The sequence below is a fragment of the Sinohyriopsis cumingii genome, chromosome 5 (genome assembly GCF_028554795.1).
Source record: "Sinohyriopsis cumingii isolate HCF-2022 chromosome 5, ASM2855479v2, whole genome shotgun sequence".
Taxonomy (NCBI): Eukaryota; Metazoa; Mollusca; class Bivalvia; order Unionida; family Unionidae; genus Sinohyriopsis; species Sinohyriopsis cumingii.
The window spans coordinates 120,533,141-120,556,701 of record NC_142965.1 but is presented as its reverse complement, the minus strand read 5'-3'; the positions used below and the strand labels follow the sequence as shown (position 1 = coordinate 120,556,701).

Here is a 23,561-nt window from a genome sequence, read left to right as displayed (position 1 = left end):
GCAATGTTGGCAAATGGCGTTGCCTTGCAAGGGTGCGTAGGCTCCAAATTTCTGTTTCAGGTCAATAGCTACATCAGTAATTTATCTTGAACATTTTATTTAATTTTTATACGTTTTCTTTTATCATGAAGGATATTGTATTTATTCGTACAAACAAATATATGATTGCAAATTACGAACACAAGACAGTATTCAAGGTGGATAACCATTGCATGGCATTGCCAGGGGCTAATGGAATGCATACTGTACGCATTAAAGTTATTGAAGCTCGTGTAAAACTCTGCTTTGTTATCCACTGTCAGGAAGTATGCATAACACATTTTATATGTGATATCAGTTAACATTCGCGACGTTGAACATGTGCAGCGATTCCCTGAACCATCCAGGTACTTGTCTTATGTGAATTCATCTGCGTGCAGCTTAGATTTAAATCTGTTCTTAATTAGTGCCTTGGCCTAGTGATCCTACAACTCATTTACACTGTCAGCCAGTCAGAAACAATCTTTGAATACTAACGTAATTTGTGATGGTTGAAAAAGACATAATCTCATTATTAAAATAACAAGAAGAATGAATAAGGTAGACCTGGATCTGTCGACGAATGAGATGGAAAATTGGTGTTCACGTTTTTCATAGTCGAGTTCGTTTTATTTAGGAATAAATAGTTTTATGATGATGCTTTCCAGCAATTTCTATCCTAAACCCACCACCACCACCACAACCACAAAAAAGCAAAAAACAACTTAGCAAAATATGACCTCTAACAGGTTAAATGCTCGTTTGTCTTTTTAACTTGAAACCATAATTCGGAAAGTTCAATTTATATTCTCATAATTCTCATTTTAAAAGAGTTGCAATATATTTAAAAGAATGTGAGAACACAGATGCACCGGTCTTGAACTGTTTTCAAATGGCTCAGTCGAGTTTAAGATTTGGGCGCTACTAGCAAATAAAGTAACGTGATGTTGCACTAGGATTCAGGCCAGTCATCTGAACACAAGACAGTCCTCGTCACGATTCAGGCCAGTCATCTGAACATAAGACAGTCCTAGTCACGATTCAGGCCAGTCATCTGAACACAAGACGGTCTTCGTCACGATTCAGGCCAGTCAGCTGAACACATTAAGGTCTTAGTCACGATTCAGGACAGTCATCTAAACACAAGACAGTCCTCGTCGCGATTCAGGACAGTCATCTGAACACAAGACAGTCCTCGTCACGATTCAGCACAGTCATTTGAACACAAGAAGGTCTTAGTCACGATTCAGGCCAGTCATCTGAACACAAGACAGTCCTCGTCACGATTCAGGACAGTCATCTGAACACAAGCCAGTCCTCGTCACGATTCAGGACAGTCATCTGAACACAAGACAGTCCTCGTCACGATTCAGGACAGTCATCTGAACACAAAAATCAGTTCTCGTCACGATTCAGGACAGTCATCTGAACACAAGACAGTCCTCGTTACGATTCAGGACAGTCGTCTGAACACAAGACAGTAAGCGTCACGAATTAGGACAGTCATTTGAACACAAGATGTACCTCGTCACGATTGAAGCTAGTCATTTGAACACAAGACGGTCTTAGTCACGATTCAGGACAGTCATCTGAACACAAAACGGTCCTCGTCATGATTGAGACCAGTCATTTGAACACATGACGGTCTTCGACACGATTCCGGCCAGTCATTTGAACACAAGATTGTCTTCGTCACGATTCACTACAGTCATCAGAACACAAGATGGTCCTCGTCACGATTGAGACCAGTCATTTGAACACATGACGGTCTCGACACGATTCAGGATAGTCATTTGAACACAAGACGGTCTTCGTCACGAATCAGGACAATCATTTGAACACAAGACGGTCTTAGTCACGATTAGGGCCAGTCATTTTTTAACATAAGACGGCCTTAGTCACGATTCAGGCCAGTCATTTGAACACATGACTGTCTTCGTCACGATTCCGGCCAGTCATTTGAACATAAGATGGTCTTAGTCACGATTCCGGCCAGTCATTTGAACACAAGACGGTCTTCGTCACAAATCAGGACAATCATTTGAACACAAGACAGTCCTCGTCACGATTCGGGACAGTCATTTGAACACATTACGGTCCCCGTCACGATTCGGGACAGTCATTTGAACACAAGACAGTCCTCGTCACGATTCAGATCAGTCATTTGAACACAAGACAGTCCTCGTCACGATTCAGGCCAGTCATTTGAACACATGACGGTCTTCGTCACGATTCAAGACAGTCATTTGAACACAAGACGGTCTTCGTCACGAATCAGGACAGACATTTGAACACATTACAGTCCCCGTCACGATTCAGGACAGTCATTTGAAAACAAGACGGTCTTAGTCACGATCCAGGCCAGTCATTTGAACACAAGACGGTCTTCGTCACGAATCAGGACAGACATTTGAAAACATTACAGTCCCCGTCACTATTCAGGAAAGTAATTTGAACACATTACGGTCCTCATTACGATTTAGGACAGTCATTTGAACACAAGACGGTCTTCGTCACGAGTGAGGCCAGTCATATATATTAATATGCATATACATATACATATATACACACACACACACACGCACACACACACACACATATATATATATATATATATATATATATATATATATATATATATATATATATATATATATATATATATATATATATATATATACACACATATATATACATACATACATATATATATATATATATATATATATATATATATATATATATATATATATATATATATATATATATATATATATATATATGCATACATAGATATATACATATATACATATATGTACATATATACATATGAAATAATCAACGTCACTGCGAACACATTTCATCGTCTAATGCTTATATCGACGAAAAGCTAACTGTGGCGTATTTTCACTCAGATGTGTCTTAAATGAGACCTTTATCTTCAGCTTTAGCATATAAAATGTGACGTCTTCCACTGAGATGGTTTTCAGTTAGTATTTACATCCAGTATAGTACTTACTAACACGAGACATGAATAACTTCTTTCCGGCATGACAATGAACCGTACTTTGCATCGCCTAGTTATAATTACATACGGCTATCTGGACGACAATCAGTTGAATTTGAGTATAAGTATCGATGAAATATTAGATATTGTGGGACATTACGTGGGGCTTTTTCTAACAAAAACTGACTAAAATATATGGCGTATGATATATTAACCACGAGCAGGAATAATTATGAAACTACAGTACCGTATTTGTTAAATTTGAGATCTCTCTTACTTTCGGATGGAGAGATGTCTCTGTAAAATGTTATTATTTTTGATAATCCAGTAAAGATGTTCATATGCAATTTATAATATTTGGGACTTAAAAAAACTTCCCCCAAAAGGTACTGTTGTATTATTTTTCCTTCTTTGGCAGTATCACGTTGAATTACATTTACAAAACTCTCGTTAATAATGTCTCTTTTATGTTCATGTTTCGACTGAAATGAAGGATGAAGGCCATGTAATAACCAGAACCATATCATATTACAGAATCGTTCTTGAGTTGGATGTGGCAATGTCTGGATATATTTAATAAGTAACGCTGTATCCATTTTTAATGATTGATGAAATTGTCTGTGCCTTGGAAAAGAAAACTAAATTACATAGTCCAAATGCAATATCAGCGGATAATTCGGTAGGAGAGATTGCAATGTCCTGGGAACAATTTAAGGTTAATCTAGATATATTTCGCTGATACAGTACTTGCCAAATTACTTAGAAAGATTTCATAGCTGGGGTGAATTCATCTTAGGAAGTATTGGAATGTGAGGAGATTTTTTATGTGAGCTTCGTTCGATGACATTTCAGGTTCATGATATAATGGTTGTGACAACTAATAGTTTGTGAGATAGATGTGCTCCTTTGAAGGCAAATTAGAGCTGATATCTTGTGTATTTATCCAAGTGTTTTACTGTAAGAATGTGTTACTCTTTTGAAAATTTTAAAGTCCAAATGATATTCAACTCTGGTTTGAAATTTCAACTTTCCTTATTTACTCGCTTATAAGAAGAGTCCAACTGCATGCTAAACAGCTCTAAATATGACGTCACATAATGCACCGGTATATATGGGTCTATGCAGTTTCTTTTGGAGTAATTAGTAGAATAAAGAAGATGGACCTGATCTGACGGCGCATTATGTGACTGCTGTCCAGTGTCCATCTTGTTTGCAGTGGATTTGAGTATATATGATATGTCACGAGAACGGCAATTCTAGTACGTTGTGTATTTTGTTGTTCTAAGTGGTTGTTTTTCTTCAATTGGTTGATTTTTGACATGTTTTCTGTGTTTAAACCAACTGCATTTTATTTGTGGTATTGTAATCAGATAGGAAAATCTGGGAAAGTTTTGTCATCATGATAGCCAGTTCATTCTTAAAACTTCAGTTGTTACAAATGTAATAGTAAATCAGGTTAAATACTGCATTCATATATGCTGAAATATTTTTAATTGTCTGACTTTTTCACCCTACAGCCGTTCCATATTTCATCAGATAAAGTACATTTTTAATGACTGAATAATTTGTGTAAACTTGGAACCATGACCTCGTGAAAAGAGATATTGTTTTGGTAAGACAGTGTAATAAATTATTTGAATTAAACTGAAAAACCACAAAAAGAAAAAGAGAAAAAACATATTCCATTACACGAATTTACCCATCCTGGATATATTATGGGACGTCATGCACAGTCACAGCAAAATTATTCGAGAAGCTGCTGCCAAGCTTTCTCACGTACCCACATTAGCCGAGCCCAAGACTCGAGTCGACGCAAAAGGTAAGATGGCAGTGATTTGGAACGGTGAGCGCTATAAACCACTCGGCCCCTACAACAGACTAGTTTCATATCTTGTTCCCAATAATTCGTTTCACTGGTATTGCGTACCCCTAAATAACAGCAACAATAATAAAAACGAGTTAATAGATGCTGCTTATAATGATAAAAGTAGTTGTCGATGATACAGGTAGAACTATATTAAAAGCTGTTTCGTCTGTCAATTTTGATAATTTCGCACACACAGTATGTAAATGAGTATTATACACATTTCAAAAGAATTCTCTTACACGTTACGAGAACGTCGTGTATTTTACTTTCCGACGCCTACCTGATCTGAATTTAACAGACGCATTAATGCAAGCATTTCCATGCAGGCAAAATGACTTAACAGAGCGTCTGAAGCACTCACAGTTTATTGATTTGTTTTGTGAGTGGGGACGGTGCCAATCATCCAGATGACGTTTTGGAATTGGTCACAACAACTGGAAATTAGAGTTTATAAAAACGGTTTTAGATTTAGATCCAATATTACGGCATAGAGAGCAGGCTCTAAACCAAGAGTTTTCACTGCGCCAGCCATAATGATATTACAGTTTGTCATGTTCTACCTCAGGAATCTAGTTCAAATACTGTTGTTATTTGGATGACTTTCATTACACTCAACCGTCCGTAATATCACATACAATAATATACAGGGAGGTTAGTGAATTCAAGACGTTTATCGCATACGGGAAGCGGGTAGTTGTTCGAATATTTGAATTTTTGTCCTGCTTTCTCGATGTATGCATTTATAGGAGCTTATGAAAATCCGGTTATACATCTAAAAATAGTCTATTTAAATTTACATTATACGATTTGTACTTGACCTCTAAATCCAGTAATGTAAGGAGTTTGTTCCCTGTCGGCTTCACAACCACTCGCGTTTACAGCATATGAGTTTTTCAAGCTATTATTTGAATTTTACAGTTTGGCCAAGTTTTGAAAATTGTCTTTTTATAGGTGTCTTTTTATAGGTAAAATAGTTCTATATTAATAGCACACATTTCATGGACCGCTTAAGTGGAATAGTGATTAGAACATCAGCTTCAAATGCGGAGGGTCATGGGATCGAACCTCGGCCAAGTGATACCAAATACATAAATTGGTACTAACAGCTGCCTCACTAAGCGCTCAGCATTAAGAGGTTAGTTAGTGTTAGGACTGGTTGGCCTGGTGTCAGGATAATATGACTGGGCGGGACATCATGTTACATGTCTGCGGCATGATGTCCAAGTGCTAGACATCACTATAAACTGCCATACTGCAACATCGTAGCGTAATGACTGAACAATTGTTAAAGCTACGTTAAAAATAACACACACACACACACACACACACACACACATTTCCTATAATAGTCTATCGGTTTCCTCCATTCGCCACCCCATGACATCAAATGCAGAAAGTGTTGTGACAAGTCATTTTTATACCTCGAAATGTGACACGGCAACAGCGAAAACCTTGTAAGTTCACTTTTATATTTAGTCACGCGGAACACATGCCACAGCATCTTGTATATCATGCGATGACTATTATATATTATGTTAGTTTTCCTGAAATTATTGTGCCATTATTTACTCAACCGTTCACACAACGCTTTCTTATAGTTGTGCCCTAGTTCCATCCGAGACAGATTGTTCTTTAAGTCGTTGGTAAACCACTTAAAATATATATTATTGCTAAAGACTGAAGATATTTTCCTGCACGAGGCAAACACGAGATGAGATACAGTTTAATCATAAAATCATTCCACAATGAGATGTATCCGTGCATTCGTTATTTCGAAAGGCCGTGGTGAACGGCATGATAAATGGGTCGCACGTTATTTCGAAAGGCCGTGGTGAACGGCATGATAAATGGGTCGCACGTTATTTCGAAAGGCCGTGGTGAACGGCATGATAAATGGGTCGCACGTTATTTCGAAAGGCCGTGGTGAACGGCATGATAAATGGGTCGCATGTTATTTCGAAAGGCCGTGGTGAACGGCATGATAAATGGGTCGCATGTTATTTCGAAAGGCCGTGGTGAACGGCATGATAAATGGGTCGCATGTTATTTCGAAAGGCCGTGGTGAACGGCATGATAAATGGGTCGCATGTTATTTCGAAAGGCCGTGGTGAACGGCATGATAAATGGGTCGCATGTTATTTCGAAAGGCCGTGGTGAACGGCATGATAAATGGGTCGCATGTTATTTCGAAAGGCCGTGGTGAACGGCATGATAAATGGGTCGCATGTTATTTCGAAAGACCGTGGTGAACGGCATGATAAATGGGTCGCATGTTATTTCGAAAGGCCGTGGTGAACGGCATGATCAATGGGTCGCATGTTATTTCGAAATGTATTGTCATCAGTTTATCAACGTTCTGAGACTTGGTACAATGACATTGTCTATCACTGGCTTCTATCTCTTGGTCAAACAATATATTACAGTCAGTTGCTCTTCCATTCATAATAACGGTGAAATATGAACGATATGGACAATTGATTCCTTGTATATTTTGATTGATTTTGGATTCCACTCTAAATTATGAAAGAGGACATGAAAGATAGAAACAGATAAGGTTAATGTCTATTGAGACAGGAATCTTAATTTAATGTATTTCTGGATTAGAATGATAGACAAGACACAACTGTTTTTTTTTTTTTTAACCACAGACTATGTCTCCTAGCAGCCAGAGTGAATGTTGGCAACAAGTGTCACCGTTCGATATTAAGTTTAGTTCAAGAACAAGCTCTGTAAAGGTTAGTTCGTAAACTGAACATATTTACCGTATTTAGTACCTTTCCCCGACGGTTATAAAATATTTGTATAATTATTCCGATATTTTGCATCATGTAAACGATTGTTTATGGCGAAGAAATGATTTACAGTATGTGGTAGTTGAGTCACCGCTATAGACTTCACGGCTTTGTATAAAACTGTGCGTACCTCACAATGAGATCTTCAGCTAAAATAACGTGCTTGATTCTGTTTTGGGGGTATATGATTCATACAAATAATATGCCATTATTTGGTTTGGTTTGCATTATTGAAATATGAAAACGATTTAGCTGGAATTCATTGCGAAGCAGTTAAATGTAAAGCTACGTTTTTTATTTAAAAAGAACCTGTAGATCGATGAAATATTCGTTCTCGCGTTTAATTATATTAAAATAATTCTGGATAAAGAGCTAGTGGTTACATAAAGTATCGACAATCGATCTAAAATGTTTGTCAGGTTTGACATCTTTAACATCTGAGGGGTGCTTAAATTTTGGTTTGCCTATTTGTGAGGTACCGACTTTTAATGTTATTTGTGGGGAATCAAGTTTTGTCTATATTTTGGTTGCTATTAATCATGATTTTAAAGACCTAAGAAAGACATATTCATATGATGAGAAAAATGGCCCCTTACCAAATCCACTAATTTATATACTAATGAAATAGTAATTTTTCTTTATGGAAAACAGCTAAAATGTATATTCTCGACTGGTGAGAAAATTGGCTGAAATTTGTTTTCAGCTGGCCAGATAATGATATTGGCGTTTATTTGGCTATTTTCAGAGTAGATTAAAAGTGTCTCCGGGACGAAGACTTTATCTGCTGAAATCACGTGTGTTTGATTTGTTTTCGACATTCGTCGTAACTGCTCCATAGTTAACAGACTTAATTCTGATTTTTGTCTCATTTATTAGGCTGCATTCATAAGTATGTTACATAACATATACAAATATCATTCTAAATGTAAAACCAGCTACTACATAGATTGCCAGGAGAAATTGTAAAATGACTTCGTAATGAGCTCTATCGATAATTAGTCTGCTTTATCTCCCCTTAAAATTCCTATAAAGGCTGTACATGTAGTAATGGTGTAATTATATTCTGTCCGCGAGATTCTGACAAATTTAAATGAAGTTCAGTACTCATGGGTAACACAAGGACATGAGGAAATGATTGGCGACTGATTTCCAAACGAACTCTTTGAAAAAACGGATAATGCACCACCTACTTCTAACAATACCTATTCGTTTAAACTTTTAATTTTATTTTTTTCTTCAAAAATCCAGTATATGACACCGATTTTTTTTTTGTATAGAAAGAAAAATCTAGGGAAATTGACAATGTCCATTTTATAAATATTTAAATAAAATAATATTACATTTTAAACACCGTTGTATGAAACGCGGTTTCTGATTGGTCGAAAATATTTGGTGCCTTTGTAACAACATGACTCTCCATATCACGTAGTGTCACGAAACGTAATATATTTTTCTTTTTTTCGACAAAATGTTTGATAGCTTTATTAGCATAGCGAAAACGTTCACTTGTTTGAGGTTTTAACAACATTAATTGTAGTTTTACTGCGTGAACTTCGCTGATTCACTGCATAATCTCTGTTCGCGATATTAGAATCACCAGATAAGAGTGGTGTAATTTTTATATTTTTCACCAAATTTTCACTAATCAGATGGATTTTAATTTAAATTTAAGATTTGTTGACCCTGTACTTCTTCCTTTTCTTTTTGCAGTTTCTTGGTCACTGTTAATCTATTTCTTAAAATTAATAATTTTCATTCAGTTCTAATAGATTACTTGTATCAATGATCCTTTTTAATCTATTAATTTATCTGTATATTTTGTAGAAGGCCAACAATTACATTATATAGGCATCTTATGTTTTATATTTTCTTTGCTTTAAGCAATTTCCTGTTTTAACAAATTCAGAAAGTTTCCAGAAGAAAATAAAACTGTTCGTTAGATCATCGACCATCTTATATCGAAATTGAATGATATACTTACATAGTCAAACCACAACATGGATATCACATCATTAGATAGTGGTTATAGTTTATGTATGGTAGATTATCGATAATCTCTAGACCCTATTTGCTATGTTCACAAAAGGTTCCACCTTCCCATAAACGTGCATGACTTCAAGTTTATAGCTTTCAAAATTATTCATCACCCACAGCAGAATTTGTTCATTCTTCTTCAGGGTTCGATGCATTGATCTTCATAGATTCTGTAAACTTAACATGTAGTTACAAATTGCTTTGAGTAAATGCATTTTACCAGGGTGTGCCCGGCTCTGATATAAGCAAACGAATGCAGCTGAGTTTACAGAAAACATTTCATTGCAATAAAACCACATTCGGATTTCGCCATTTTAACCGTAGATTACATATTTCACGTGAGCTGCAATTGGTCAAGTAGGTTACGTGGCATTTCGCATTAAAAATGGCGTCCAGATCAAAACACACATGTAATTTCATGCACGAGGCTGCAGACTAGTTAGACGAAGCTATACTTATGCCAACCAGCGAATCAGAATCCGATAGGAAAGAACTTTCCGTAAAATCAACTTAATCTAGCCTGAACCTTCGTAGAATTCGGTTCTCTTTCATGGTGGGATGCGTGCGTTTAATATAAAATTGAAAAGCTTTCTCTCTCTAAACAAATGCACATTTTTTTTGTTGTCGTAAATTAGGAGCAGATTGGAATAGATAATTTTCGAATTATTTCCACTGGGCAATACTTCCTGAGACCTCTAGTCCTTTCTGGATCCGTAATGAGAACTCTTTTATCGGCCCTTGTAAAATCTAAGTATTTGATCGGGAAGATTATTATCATGGCTTAAAGTCAAATATGTTTATGTCTTCACCGCAGGTACTTCATGCCTTATTTATTATAGATTACGAGAAATTTTATTTTTTAACAGTCGCTTTTACACTGAGTTACTATGTACAAGATCGAACAGTGGATGGGGTGGAAACACTTTGAGGTCTTCTGCCCATTCCCAAAAGAAAACAATAATATAGAATAAACAAAATTTCAATTTGATGTAAACTATTTTTTTTAGCGTGGCCTTTAACTGTAAACTAAGAACTGCATTTGAACTGAATCGGTCGTCGCGGTTAGACAAATATATCTCCATCATAAAATCGTATATTAATGTTAATATTTTAATAAACCTAGGGAATGTGTCTTTTGAATTTACGTTTCCGTTTATAGCTTTGTTACATTTGCTTAATTAATTGTTTGATAATGGAACATAATTTTCAGCACGAGTAATTAACCAATTTCTAACAAAATACGTCATAATATACAATAATTCACAAAACTTTATGATAACGTGAATTAGTTTCGTAAAAGGGACCCTCCCAAATTCTTGAAAACAGATAATTCTCTGGAGGGGTATACGTGTTTAGCAGCTTGAAATATGGTTGGAGAAGGATAAAATGTTTACGGTTGGTATGTATCCACGTAGTTCCTATCTTAATTTATAGATGTTGTTTGGTCGTGCCTTTCAGTGTGAAATATTTATCACAGAGACTGAGTTTTACCATGGAAGAACTGGAAGGAGTCACCCCTTTATTTTGAGATGTCATTTATTGTGTTGTGAAAGCGGTGTCGTGGAAGGGCTCATGTAGGGTGATTGTGAAAAGCGGTTCAAGGCTGTGTTTAAATTAACTCCGAGATAGAATCGGAAGTACTAATGTTCTGCTAGAAAAGGCTTACCTGGCGAATCGTGCAAATTGTGAAACAATGTGAAGACATGCAAATGTTAAACAACGAGAAAACATGCAAATGTGAAGTTATAGTTTCGTTATTTGTTATCATTGGTTGATTAGAGAAAAATATTTGTAGTCTCTGCCCGTTCTGGCATCTTCCAGTTGACAACGACAATTGTCTTGAGGAAATTGGAAATAGGGGAAAACAATGGACTTCAAGCCAGACTAACTCAGGTGTTTGATTCGCTTGATAGAAAGAGACCCATTGCTTGTAGTAATAGTCCTGTAGTTTGCATAGGAATTAATAATAAACTGTCTACATACTTTATAGTAATTATGGAAGGTGTTCATGCCTCACATCACATTCAAGAACAAAACAAGCCAGAGGAACCTAATTCACACGCACACACACACACATTAAACACTAATATCTGATAAGGTCACATAATATCCTCAAGTTAAGAAATCTGACAGGGGACAATTTACGAAACTACCCTGCCACCTTGAACAGTGAAGGTTACTGATTTGCAACTAAGTTATGAGACAGTCAGGTATGGGAGGAAACTCTTGGTATTTTTCTGGAATCTTAAATTGAAATTAAAGTGTTCATTTGTAATTGTTGCTGATGTGATAGCATTCTGATCGATACATTAATATGGTTATTTTCTATCTAAGAATCAAACATTTTGTTTGCAAACAAATTGCAAATTTTATTGCTATTAAAACACCATATAATTTGGGATTCCATCATATAGCCAAAACGGAACAGTGCTGAACGGTGTTCATGTATACAAAGAGGATTATATTGATAAGTACACGGGACCTTGTCTTATCTTTTGGGACCGGGACTAGTTGTCTTATCTTTTGGGACAAAGACTAGTTATGGATTAGACTGATTTCGTGTTGGAGCAATTGGATTAAGGTGTCAGGCCCAAGGTCACGCCGCAGTAGCAGACCAAGGCTGTTCCAGTGGTCCAGCACGCTAACCACTGGGCGACCACGGCTCCTACATCTATTAGTCGCCTTATGCGACATGAAGGATAATGTTTACTTGTTGCAAAACAAGGCATACATACGTGTTTGTGGTGACGGCTTTTTTTTTAAACACACACACACACACACACCATGAGGGTCATATACAATTAGTATCTTAATGACGTGACACAAGGTGAACAGGAGAAGGTAACTAAGAGCTTTCCCCGAAAAAGGCATATTTTACACCCTGATCTCGTGGGTAATACAGTAATTATCAACGCGACACTGAAGAGCTGACGAAGGCCTATACAGACAAAACATGCACATACATTTCAGTTTTACTGCAGTGTCTATTTTTCACGTATAGTAATTTGTATCTAAGCTTGAGCTTTTTGCCCAAAATACGGGACAATACGAAACTTAGATACAGGGTCAGTTATTTTATCTTCCATAATTAACAGCAGATGCTATACATATATGGCTATTTCTGCATTATCCGGTTGGTTTTCTGTCTAGGACACATTTCGCATTTGTGTCTGTTAAGGTAATGTCGATTTAAATGAACTTTATGCATCGCCCAAGTTGGTTTGTATTTCAGCGTTTTCTTGCTGTTTAATGGCTGAAATGGTGTGGCATTCAATATAGAGGTTCAGTGCCCATTTTCGGTAGTAATAATCAAAGAGTCGTTGCCTTTAAACAGAAAATATAATTAAAGCTTCCAAAAGCAATACTCATTGGTTTTCAGGCTGGAGATTGTGTGATGTTTATAGCATTCCTTTATATTGAACAAGAGCTCAATTAATTGTTGATTGATATATTTCTTTCTGATCACCCGAATTGGATAAAATATGGCTCAGTTTTAGTCGCCTGTAAATGTCAAGTGTCCCCACTATATACATGCTTGTATAAGAGTTCTGAAGCAGGTTGCTGCTGTCTAAATAAGACTGCAACAGTCTCATGTAACATGGCATGATATATGCCTTCATAGCTTTTGCAGCTGATATTGCGAGTTGCAAATTAAAGTGATTTATATAGTTCCTATCCCTGACAAAAGTTATTGTACGTTCATGACTAAGCATCTGTCATATTCTCATAAGCGTAATTCGTCGCGCGCATGCGCGCAAGCCTCTCTCTCTGTGTGTGTGTGTGTGTGTGTGTGTGATTCGTTGTTATTCATTACCAAGGAACGTAAGACAACTTCAAGTCTAACCATATAAATATCCAAATCAGATAAATACCTTAATTAAATATATCAAAGACATACAACATTTTCGGAACTATTGTTAGAGATCAGGCATCTGAACAAGATTGGCTTTTTCAAAGAAAATGTAAATGGATTACTGCACATTGGTTATCCAAATGTTATAGGCACAAGCTGTCGCTACGTCACAAATCTTTTGATGTCTGATAGAGACAGCATAATCAGTTCTTGAATTATCCTTTTCGTTTATGACCTCAAAGATTATCACTGAAGGGATTTAGCTTTTTGTGATTGTTTTCACGTAGCACTTTTGCAAATAGTATAGGTCCAGATTCACTTGGGTGGTATATAGAATACATATTTCACAGCAGAGATAATGGAAGCTTTGAGGAATAGCCCGGAGTGTAAAATGGGTTCTCGAGGACTGCTTCCTTTTGTGTGAACTTATCGCATTGTGCGTTTATTTTATGTCCACGTGCTTGTTATAGTAACAAAAATCGATGTGGAAGAATATACCATAGATATAGCGTGCGTGGAAATTGTAATCTTCGATGCTGGGCAACGCGTGATATCGTGAAACTAATTATGATGTTTGTAACATTAGTATCTCACAACCTTCTGCGTTATAGAGTTAGGTTTGAAAAGAAATAATTTTCTTGTGGGTCTGACGACACGAAATTTTGATATATTTAATACCGCTTTGATTTTGTCTTGTGCATAACATGCAATCATTAGTAAAGAGAAAGCACGTTCCTTTATCTATTGTCACTTTCTAAGAAAAGAGAAAAATTAAACAAAGAAAACGATTTCTCTTAATTGATTTCTATTATTTCAGAATGGTTTTCCATCATAATTAAGATTAAGGGGTTTTACTTTTTAGTCTCCTGTAGGCTATTTAAACTTATTTTAGCTCTAAATGCTGTACAAATGGGTTTATTTTATTTATAAAAAAAAAAAATACTTATTTGATGGATTGTTACAAAAATGACAGTACCATTATGACCAGTGTAAAATCTTCCAAGTAGTCGGCAATTTGTTCCTGACCAATACGGATATGTTCGATTATCATGTGTGCAAGAAAAGGTTGCACTACGAGGAATATTCCACTCCTGACCTTACACTCATTAAACATTAGCAATTACCCATTATTGACATACACTCTGTCTCATAATTTTATTCTTTTACCAAAGGTTTCCTTTAAAAACTTATATAAGTGTGATTTGTTAACAAGGTATACGTTTTTTGCCTATTCATCTGGTAAGAAATTAATGCTTTACTACCTGGAAAATATATGCTAGCTAGTGGAAGTCCGTGATACTATTCTGACCACAGAACAAACACCTGAATTTCAATAGACATATTTGGGTGTTTTTGAAAAATATATACGTATTGAGATGCGTATTTTCATAAAATCGAAATCTGATTTATGTCTCTAAAGTTAATACACACCGGTCGATCATAACTCATCGGCAACGATGCCAACGCATCTCAATGTTTCTGACCACTGGCAGCAATAACAAAAATGAGGCGGAAGTTGCGGCCGTGGAAAAGGTTCGAGTTTGATTTCTCTGTGCATATAAGACAATAATGCTGCTGCCGGTAATGGTGACATGGCATGTCGAAAAGATTCAACTTTTGACCTTCATTTCCCGTAGTAATTAATTCCCACAGGCTTAGCTGCAATGTTCATCTCTGTGTATGTGACAGTTAACTTTGACATTTCACCGTAGATTTTCTTGTGTGCGGAAATTATTTCGAGACATGTGTCTAATTTCTTAACTTGTCGTGAAAAAGCGCATGATTCAAATAAATTCTATCAATTGTCGCAGTTAGACAAGATGCATTTATTATTTTATGGCTGTGATTATAGTAGAAAGGATTGTTGAACGATTTAGGTACAACATAGAACCCATAATGATGCCGATAGGTATTAGATACTGCTCATTACATGATCGGTTACTTTTCATTTTTAGGAAAGATGTGGTACAAATGAACTATACTGTCATACTCTCCATGAAGTTTTATTTGATCAAAAGGTGCAACGTAGCTTTTAAAGTGTACAGGAAATAAGAGAAGAACGCAGCTGCTCCTGCGAGAATTAGGAACGGCATTTCACGCGCATGCCCAAAATCTACAAGCTAGCATCCGTGTTCCATATTTGCGAAGTAGATAATAACGAACATATGGTACATTAGCTAAGTAATCAGCAAAATTCTAGAATACTTTCTTCATAGACTGGATTTTAATGTTCGTATTTGCCACATTTATTTTACACGCTAGCGAATGCTTTGTTTTACTCTCTTAAGACGCTTTACAAGATTTTATATACGTCTTTGAATTGCTCTCTTATGTTGTTGACTGACGATAATTTATGAGAAACATAGCACCAGGGAAACTACTATGGCAGTGCAAAAAATGTTAAATCACATGTAATTTCTAAATGTAAAACGTGACTATGAAGTCTAAATGCACAGAACACACGAGTCGACCTGCGGTATATAAAACTGCTACTTGTGCGTTCCTATATATACCGTGACATAGCCAGCATGGATAATATTACTCCATTTATAATTTCAGGACCAACAACGGTAATTTGATAAACCTGCATGGATAAATGGCCATCTCCGGATTGATCCACATCCCAGACTGTCAAATAGACCAATCAATTCAGTATATGACATATGCTGGTATAATTCGTCCAGCTTGATTACAAGTTGCTTTTCTATTCGTCTATGTGACATGACAAAGATGAAGATTTCTACGGCGCCGATTCTGATTTCCTCCATGTGGTGTGTCTGAAGTTTTACCAGAAAATGTTCAGTGCTAAAATCAGGACGAAAAAGCATCTGTCTATTGTTTTAAAATGAAAACCGATATTTGGCAATTTGTCACAAACCCATCAGCTTTTTTATATATAACTCAATGTGATTGCTTTCCTTGGCAAGAAACATACATTATGAATTTAATAAGGAGAACGTAGATTAAAGTTTATTTGCCAACGTCTTCTAGAACCGGATATATCTTTCATTCGGATTACAAATAATTGCAGAAGTCTTAGCTAAAGATAAGGAGAGGGATTGCATTTGCGATTCTTCATTATCAGTGATTCCTCAACTTAATTCGTTTGGTTTTATCTTCAGCTATTGACTAAATTATATATTCCATAATAGGGAAATTACATTCTTGCTTTGATCTGTGATTTCTGTTGCAACCAAAAATATGATCTTTTTCCTGTTAGAAATGAAACGTTGAAAAGTAGATTGTAAGTTAGTACCTCTGGCTTTATTTTGTTGTTCTCCTTCTCACGATCGATAAGTCCAAAGTACAGTACGTATAGAAAACTAAACATGGTATAGTTTGCATGGAAATATATATATGACAGTACTTCATACCTGAATAAAAATGGGATTGGTACAGTTCTATTGGTTTCTTCTCATTGGCACCATTGCCTTGACTCTCCGTAGTAACTGTGTAGGTGAATCACACGATAACAATGGCGATAAAGAGAAAGACCACTGGTCTTACTTAAAAAGCATCCTGCATGGCTTTCATGGACTACCCATAAAGGCTAGGTCAATAAATGATGAGATGTCCAAAGGGTCCACAAAAGATACATCCACATCCTTCAGTAATGTGACGCAATACTCCGTGGGTAACGCACGTAGTGATGAAGATGTTCACCACGACAACAGTGACCATAACAACGATAGTGGCCATGGTAACTCGGACCATAAACAAAAATATTACAGTATCCATGTTGCAGAGTGGAACTTTGAACACGTACAAGAGCCATTCGTTATAGCTGTTTTTCTTTTGTTTGCTGGGATTGCCAAGTTATGTGAGTAAAATTGTCGTTTGTATGTCCTTGTCTATGTAAAGCTCTTATATAATTGCTCTTTTTTTCCCCTGCTTTTCTTTAAGTGGCATTAAGATCTTCAGACTTGTCTTTACTATATAGAAACTCATTTAATTGTAAGCTACTGCCTCAGTTTTCAATTTTTTCCTAATCAGATGATTATGGTACATGTCAAAATTTAATTCCCGAAGAAGAATGTCATATTGGCTCCATTCAGGCAGTTTGAAGCGAACTGAAATGTCGTCGACAAATAAATAAAAAAGAAATCGAGAAATAAATAGATAAATACATTTTGCACATGAAGGAATATATAAATGATAGTGTGCTTTGTTTCCTTTTTATATTTGATTAGATAGTGTGAAAAGACCTAGAATATACGATCTGGAATCGTTTTTCGCAAAGCCGATTAGTTTAATCATCATGCATTCCATTTACACACATCGCTCTTAAAAATTTAAAAGTACATAACTTATAAGTTATTTTCCGAATTGTGATACTATGCATCTTAAATGATACAGATATTAGAGTCTACAAATCCTGGGTCATGGTTTCAGATGTGAGGATGATGATGCTGAAATCATTTTACAAATACAAAATTTAATAAATATAATAGAGAAACACTTTCAAAGAGTTAATGACTCTATTCTAGAGGCAGCAAATAAATGTCTATTCGATACCTATGGGAGATCTTCCGAGGACGACACCCTGCATATTGATGGCGAATACCAAGAAATTATTTTAAGAAAAGAATCATATATAAACATTTATTTGGTTACATAATTTACGAGTAATCGTTGGAGAAAACCCGCTCATAAAGCCCTGTGATGCTAATCAGCAGTAGAAAGTATAAACGTGTTCCAGTAATCGATGTTCAGCCATGTGATGACGAAAGCAGTTAAAGTAATCGCTTAGTGAAGTGCTTAAATTGGGTACCCCTTTTGACAATCTGTGTAAAATCAGATCCCCGCAGTTATACAGGAAGATCTGACAGCGACCGCTTATTGGTCATGTTCTGGTAACCTATGTTATTACCATAATTGCCAGTTTTATCAACCAATCAGATGAAGTCTAATATCTTCACGTTTGGAGACAGAGTTCTGTGAAAGAAGAGCTTGAATGTATACCGAATGATTTGTTTCACTTTCTGATTTTTGAAAGCTGCATTTCCATTGGTTATTTCAATAGGTTGCCAGAACATGTCCCTCAATCGGTCGTCGTCAGATCGTCACGCAGGACAGCGGAGATCTGAATTCAATCAGATTGCCCCCTTTGAATAAGTCTGACGTCAAGAAGCATTTGATCTTACTCAAAAACTGTTATTTTAACTTTAAATTTTCTCCTAACCCTCTAAAATCTAAATAGTATACTATTTTTTTTAGTTTAATTGAATCTAATGCTTACCATACCATAGTGAACAATACCGTCCTTACTCGTTTAATACGTTTCTTAAACCTACACTATTCTTAATCGAGTTAATATAATACGTAAACAATACCACTCTTAATTGATTAATACGATTCTTAAACCTACACTATTCTTAATCGAGTTAATATAATGCGTAAACAATACCACCCTTAATCGATTAACACGATCCTTAAACCTACACTATTCTTAATCGAGATAATATAATACGTAAACAATACCACCCTTAATCGATTAATACGATCCTTAAACCTACACTATTCTTAATCGAGATAATAAAATACGTAAACAATACAACCCTTAATCGATTAATACGATTCTTAAACCTACACTATTATCCGTCCTATTATGATACTTAAGCTAAAATTGCTAGCTAAAGTTTGCGTAATATTCAGTTAAGCAAACAAGTTAATGATTGCGCTAAATCCTCAGGTAACGTATGTATTCTTATATTTTTGCAGGTATCATTTTTCGCTGTTTTGCGAAAGCTGACAAATCTTCAGTACTGTTATGGATTTGAAAGGTTCATTCTGTTTACGTTGTAGGGTCATTTTTCGTGGTTTGTTTTGCTTGCGTGGTTATTCGTACCCTATCCTATTCATAATACAAGTTGATGATAAAGTATAACTTTTGCTCTAATTGTACAGGTTTCCACAACGCAGAATGTATCTCCAATCACTTCCCCGAATCCTGGTACGTATCCATTTCCTGGCTGTGTTTTTCTATATATAAATAAAATGTGTACAAGAAAACTATCACCACCAGCAATGTTGTTAACGCTATCAGCTTAAACTCTGTATTTCAAAAGCCCGTACTTCACATCAAATTTTGCAGACGTATTTTTCAGTGAGGCGGCAATATATGGCAATATTTACTCTTTCATATAAAGTTTGCATTCCATTTATGGCCAAAATACCTTTTCCTTACTTTATTTATATATTGCAAGATACACTACACGCGTTTTCCGACCAAACAAACCAACGCTTTATTTATTTGCTTTATCCTTTAAAATGATAAAATGTGTCCCTTTGCTTAGAATAGTTAAAAGTGAGTAGTTAATAGTGAAAGGTATTCAGGTTTGTATTTTTTTAATATAAAAATGTTTTCTCTAACCAAGAACAACGCCCAATTTCACACTCAACTTGTTCCTACTGCACCCGATGTTGAACGTTGAAAGCTCCCGGTTTGTACACTGGATCTCAGCATGTAACCTTCTAACATCTAAACTCTGTTGTGAGAAAAAAGTGAAGTATTACAAAGAAAAGGAAAAAAGTCAGAAAAATATGTGGATTGTTCTGCAGATGAAATAATCTAAATCAAACGTTTTCGTGGAATTTTCTTGTAAACGACGAAAGATCGGCACGACTTCTGAATGTTTATGTGATATTTTATGAATCTGTGATTTTTTATATGTCGTTCAACAGTCTGAACAATATCACAATGGAACACACTGACATATAACTCTGTCGGCATTGTCTTGACGTCTTTATTACATATTTCAATTTGATTCAAGCTTTTTATGGGCTTTTGTATATTTGCACTCGGCAACGAGTATTGTGCTTGCGTCAGATGACAAAAATTGTACAGTTAGGGCTCGTATAGGAAATGGATAATAAAAATATTTTAAAGAAATTATTGCTAAAATGTGGGCAGATGATATCGTTGGAATTCTATCACTTAAATTCGTCATCATAATAATCTTCAGTCTCTTCCTTTTTCCATCATTAAGAAAATCCATAAACACGATAACAAATGGAATGAAAAAGATTACTGAAATTGGTTTGATTGTCATTAGAGTTCTGTAAGCTTTATTTCACCAGTGTTTATGTGTATAACTTCTTTTTAATTTCTCCTTGCAACTGTGTACAAGAAATAACAACACAAAAAACAATAGAAAGAAAGAATTAGCAAATTTTGAAAAAAGAAAATGTACATATAAAATAAATAGTCATGTTACTTTGTGCTGCAGTTTGCGGTAACAATTAACATTAATGTTCAGTCTCCCGCTCTTCTCTTCCTGCACCCTCCAAACAACAACAACAACAACAACAACAACAACAATAATAATAATAATAATAATAATAATAATAATAATAATAATTATTATTATTATTATTATTATTATTATTATTATTATTATTGTTTTTATTGTAGACTCATGTGGTATATTTTTTACAATAATCTTTTGCGAAATTTTTCATTTACTGATGAATTATGGGTAGAAAGAAGGTATTTAATGCCCGTGTACTTCACTATTACGATCTGCTGAAGATACCAATGATCTCTTTCACTTGAGAGAGATCAAGTCAGTTTAGATGATGTGACTTTGTTCGTTTCTTTCTACACCTAGTCACAGCATATATGACAAGAGAATGACAAAACGCAGTTTACTAGAATATAAATGAAAAGAAAATACTCCATGGATTGGATTATTTTCCATCTATCCAGAAAGGAGAGAAAATTATAAACGATTTACTTCATAATTTTTTTAATAACTTTGGGTTAATCTGCTTTTGATCCTTTATATATCGTCCATTCGCATCGGAATTCGAAACAATTTACATCTATCCCTTACTGAACCCCACTGTGTAACGTAAACTCGTACACTGACATACGTACTTAATAGGTTCTGTTCGAGATATGTATTCGATGAAACTGATCGACTGTTCAGGGTTCTGTCATTAAAAGTTGGTGGCTGAGAAATGAATTAACTGCATGTTTCTCAGTGAGTATTATGGATGTTTACCATACCATAGTGTAATCGATGCCCTGTTTCCACCTGTTAAAGAAAGTCACATCATGCACACTGCGACTTTTTCGGGTTGTTTTTTTTTGCCAGTTGCATAACCACGTGGAATGATGTCATTTTTGCAATTACGCTCACAAAAAATGAACTTCCATATAGTGACGGTTAACAATACATGTATACCAATTTTTCATACAAGATGCTCCTTTAAATAGTCGGAGAATAGGAATAACACCGTTTGAGTCGCTTATTGGCATCGAAAAGCGTGGAAAGTATTTCCTGAGTAACTGCACCGTATCCTGGACTTTCACGCACAGATAAATGTCATTAAAAATAATCATTACAGTTTCAGGAAAATCATAGTGTACACAAGTAATTAGAACGGTAAAAGTTCTTTGCTTCCGCATCTTTACACAAAGCCAATTACTGTCTTATGCAATTCCTTGAAATGTGAACAGTGGGTTATTACGCGTATTTGTGCCAAGTTCCACATTCTGTAATGTCACTTTCATGAATACATGCTAGAGAATATGACTGTTATGACCCTGTTAGAGCAACTCATCAAGATGAACTAATGAAAATGTCAATAAATCCTTTGATATTGCTTTCAGAATAGAGATAAAAGCAGTGGAATGAGAACTAAATGAACATCTAGCCCTACTTTCATCGTAATGCATTGCTTGTGACATGCTTTTCTCTAGCACACTCCTAAATTAAATTAATACGATGAAGCGTGTCTAAAATAATTTGATACTACGATCATCTTTTGGTTAATGTTCGTGAAGCGATCATTTAAAAATAAACTGGTTGCGTTTATTGCCGCTTTGTGAATCTAGAAGTGACTTTTACGGAAGTTATCTAAATGCATGTATCTCTCTTTACCGATATTAGGTTCGCTTTGCTCTAGCAGACATCGTAAAAGTCAAATAAATCAGAAAAATAAGAGTTACTGCCGTTGGTTTTCATGCCAAATCTATATTTTTAAAATTATATTTTCTGACCTCCACCCTCTTTCAACAAACATCCACTTCAACAGAGTGGTGCCAACCGAAAATCTGTTAAATACATTATTTGTCCTCAAGCTATGGCTGCATATAAACAATTTTATTATATGCTCATTTTTTCCCCCGTTAACTTTACATTGTCAGAATCGTTCAATATTACCCGATACTGAACTCGCGTGACAATACACATATAGCATTCACGTGCATAAAGGAACTACTTTCTATTGTAAACAAACAATGGACACAGACGCCAGCACTTTTGATTTGTATACAAATTATGTACACTCGCGTAAGAGGCTCTTTACGTTGTGGTTGTTTAAATTTGTTTCTGAATGAACTAAAACATGTTTCGTAGACTGCAAAAAAACCCCAGCTGTTTTGGCACATTTAGCGTTGATACAATGTTACGGATTTAGGCTAGCTACATTATATAACAGACGGAAGATAAGGTCCTTACAAATAACATACAAGTGACAAGTCATATACTCTCTTCTTTAGCTGGTGATAAGAATGGCAAAATAAAATATACATACAGTTATACATCCCGAATGTCCTCAAAATGTATTTTCTCAATTCTGCAAATCCGAATTACATGAGCCATGTCATATGTTTTCAATCTGGATTACACATTTCGAAATTCTGCTGTAATTTCGATGGTAAGTGCAACTGCATCCTCCTTATTGTACTCAAAATGAAATAAGCATTAAATTCCATAGCGTCTTTTTGATAATTGCAATTGAAAGACTTCATATTTTCACCACATTATGATTTCAAACATTTAATGACAGAAACAGAAACAAATTTGCAGATGTAAACACGCTTCTCCCGCGCCACTTCAATCCGATGTATTTCATGTATAATTTGCACAGATGAATCCAGTCCAAAATCATAAACTTTCGTCGTATCGAAACAAAATACCAAAATATATTCATTCCAGATCAAATGGAAAAGTTGTTGCGATGCGCATTCTCTCACAATAT

At 35.5% G+C, this 23,561-nt stretch overlaps 1 protein-coding gene across 4 annotated transcripts in view; it reads left to right on the top strand.

Moving 5' to 3' along the window:
• Window positions 1–23,561, top strand: part of LOC149800076 (Na(+)/H(+) exchanger protein 7-like) — a 248,772-nt gene that overhangs the window by 92,169 nt on the left and 133,042 nt on the right. For all 4 annotated transcript variants that reach the window (XM_089959633.1, XM_089959634.1, XM_089959635.1 and 1 more), the window contains 2 exons: window positions 16,131–17,391; window positions 19,479–19,524. In XM_089959633.1, the coding sequence (XP_089815759.1) occupies window positions 16,956–17,391; window positions 19,479–19,524 (482 nt within the window). In that variant the 5' untranslated portion in view covers window positions 16,131–16,955. The remainder of the gene's footprint in view (window positions 1–16,130; window positions 17,392–19,478; window positions 19,525–23,561) is intronic.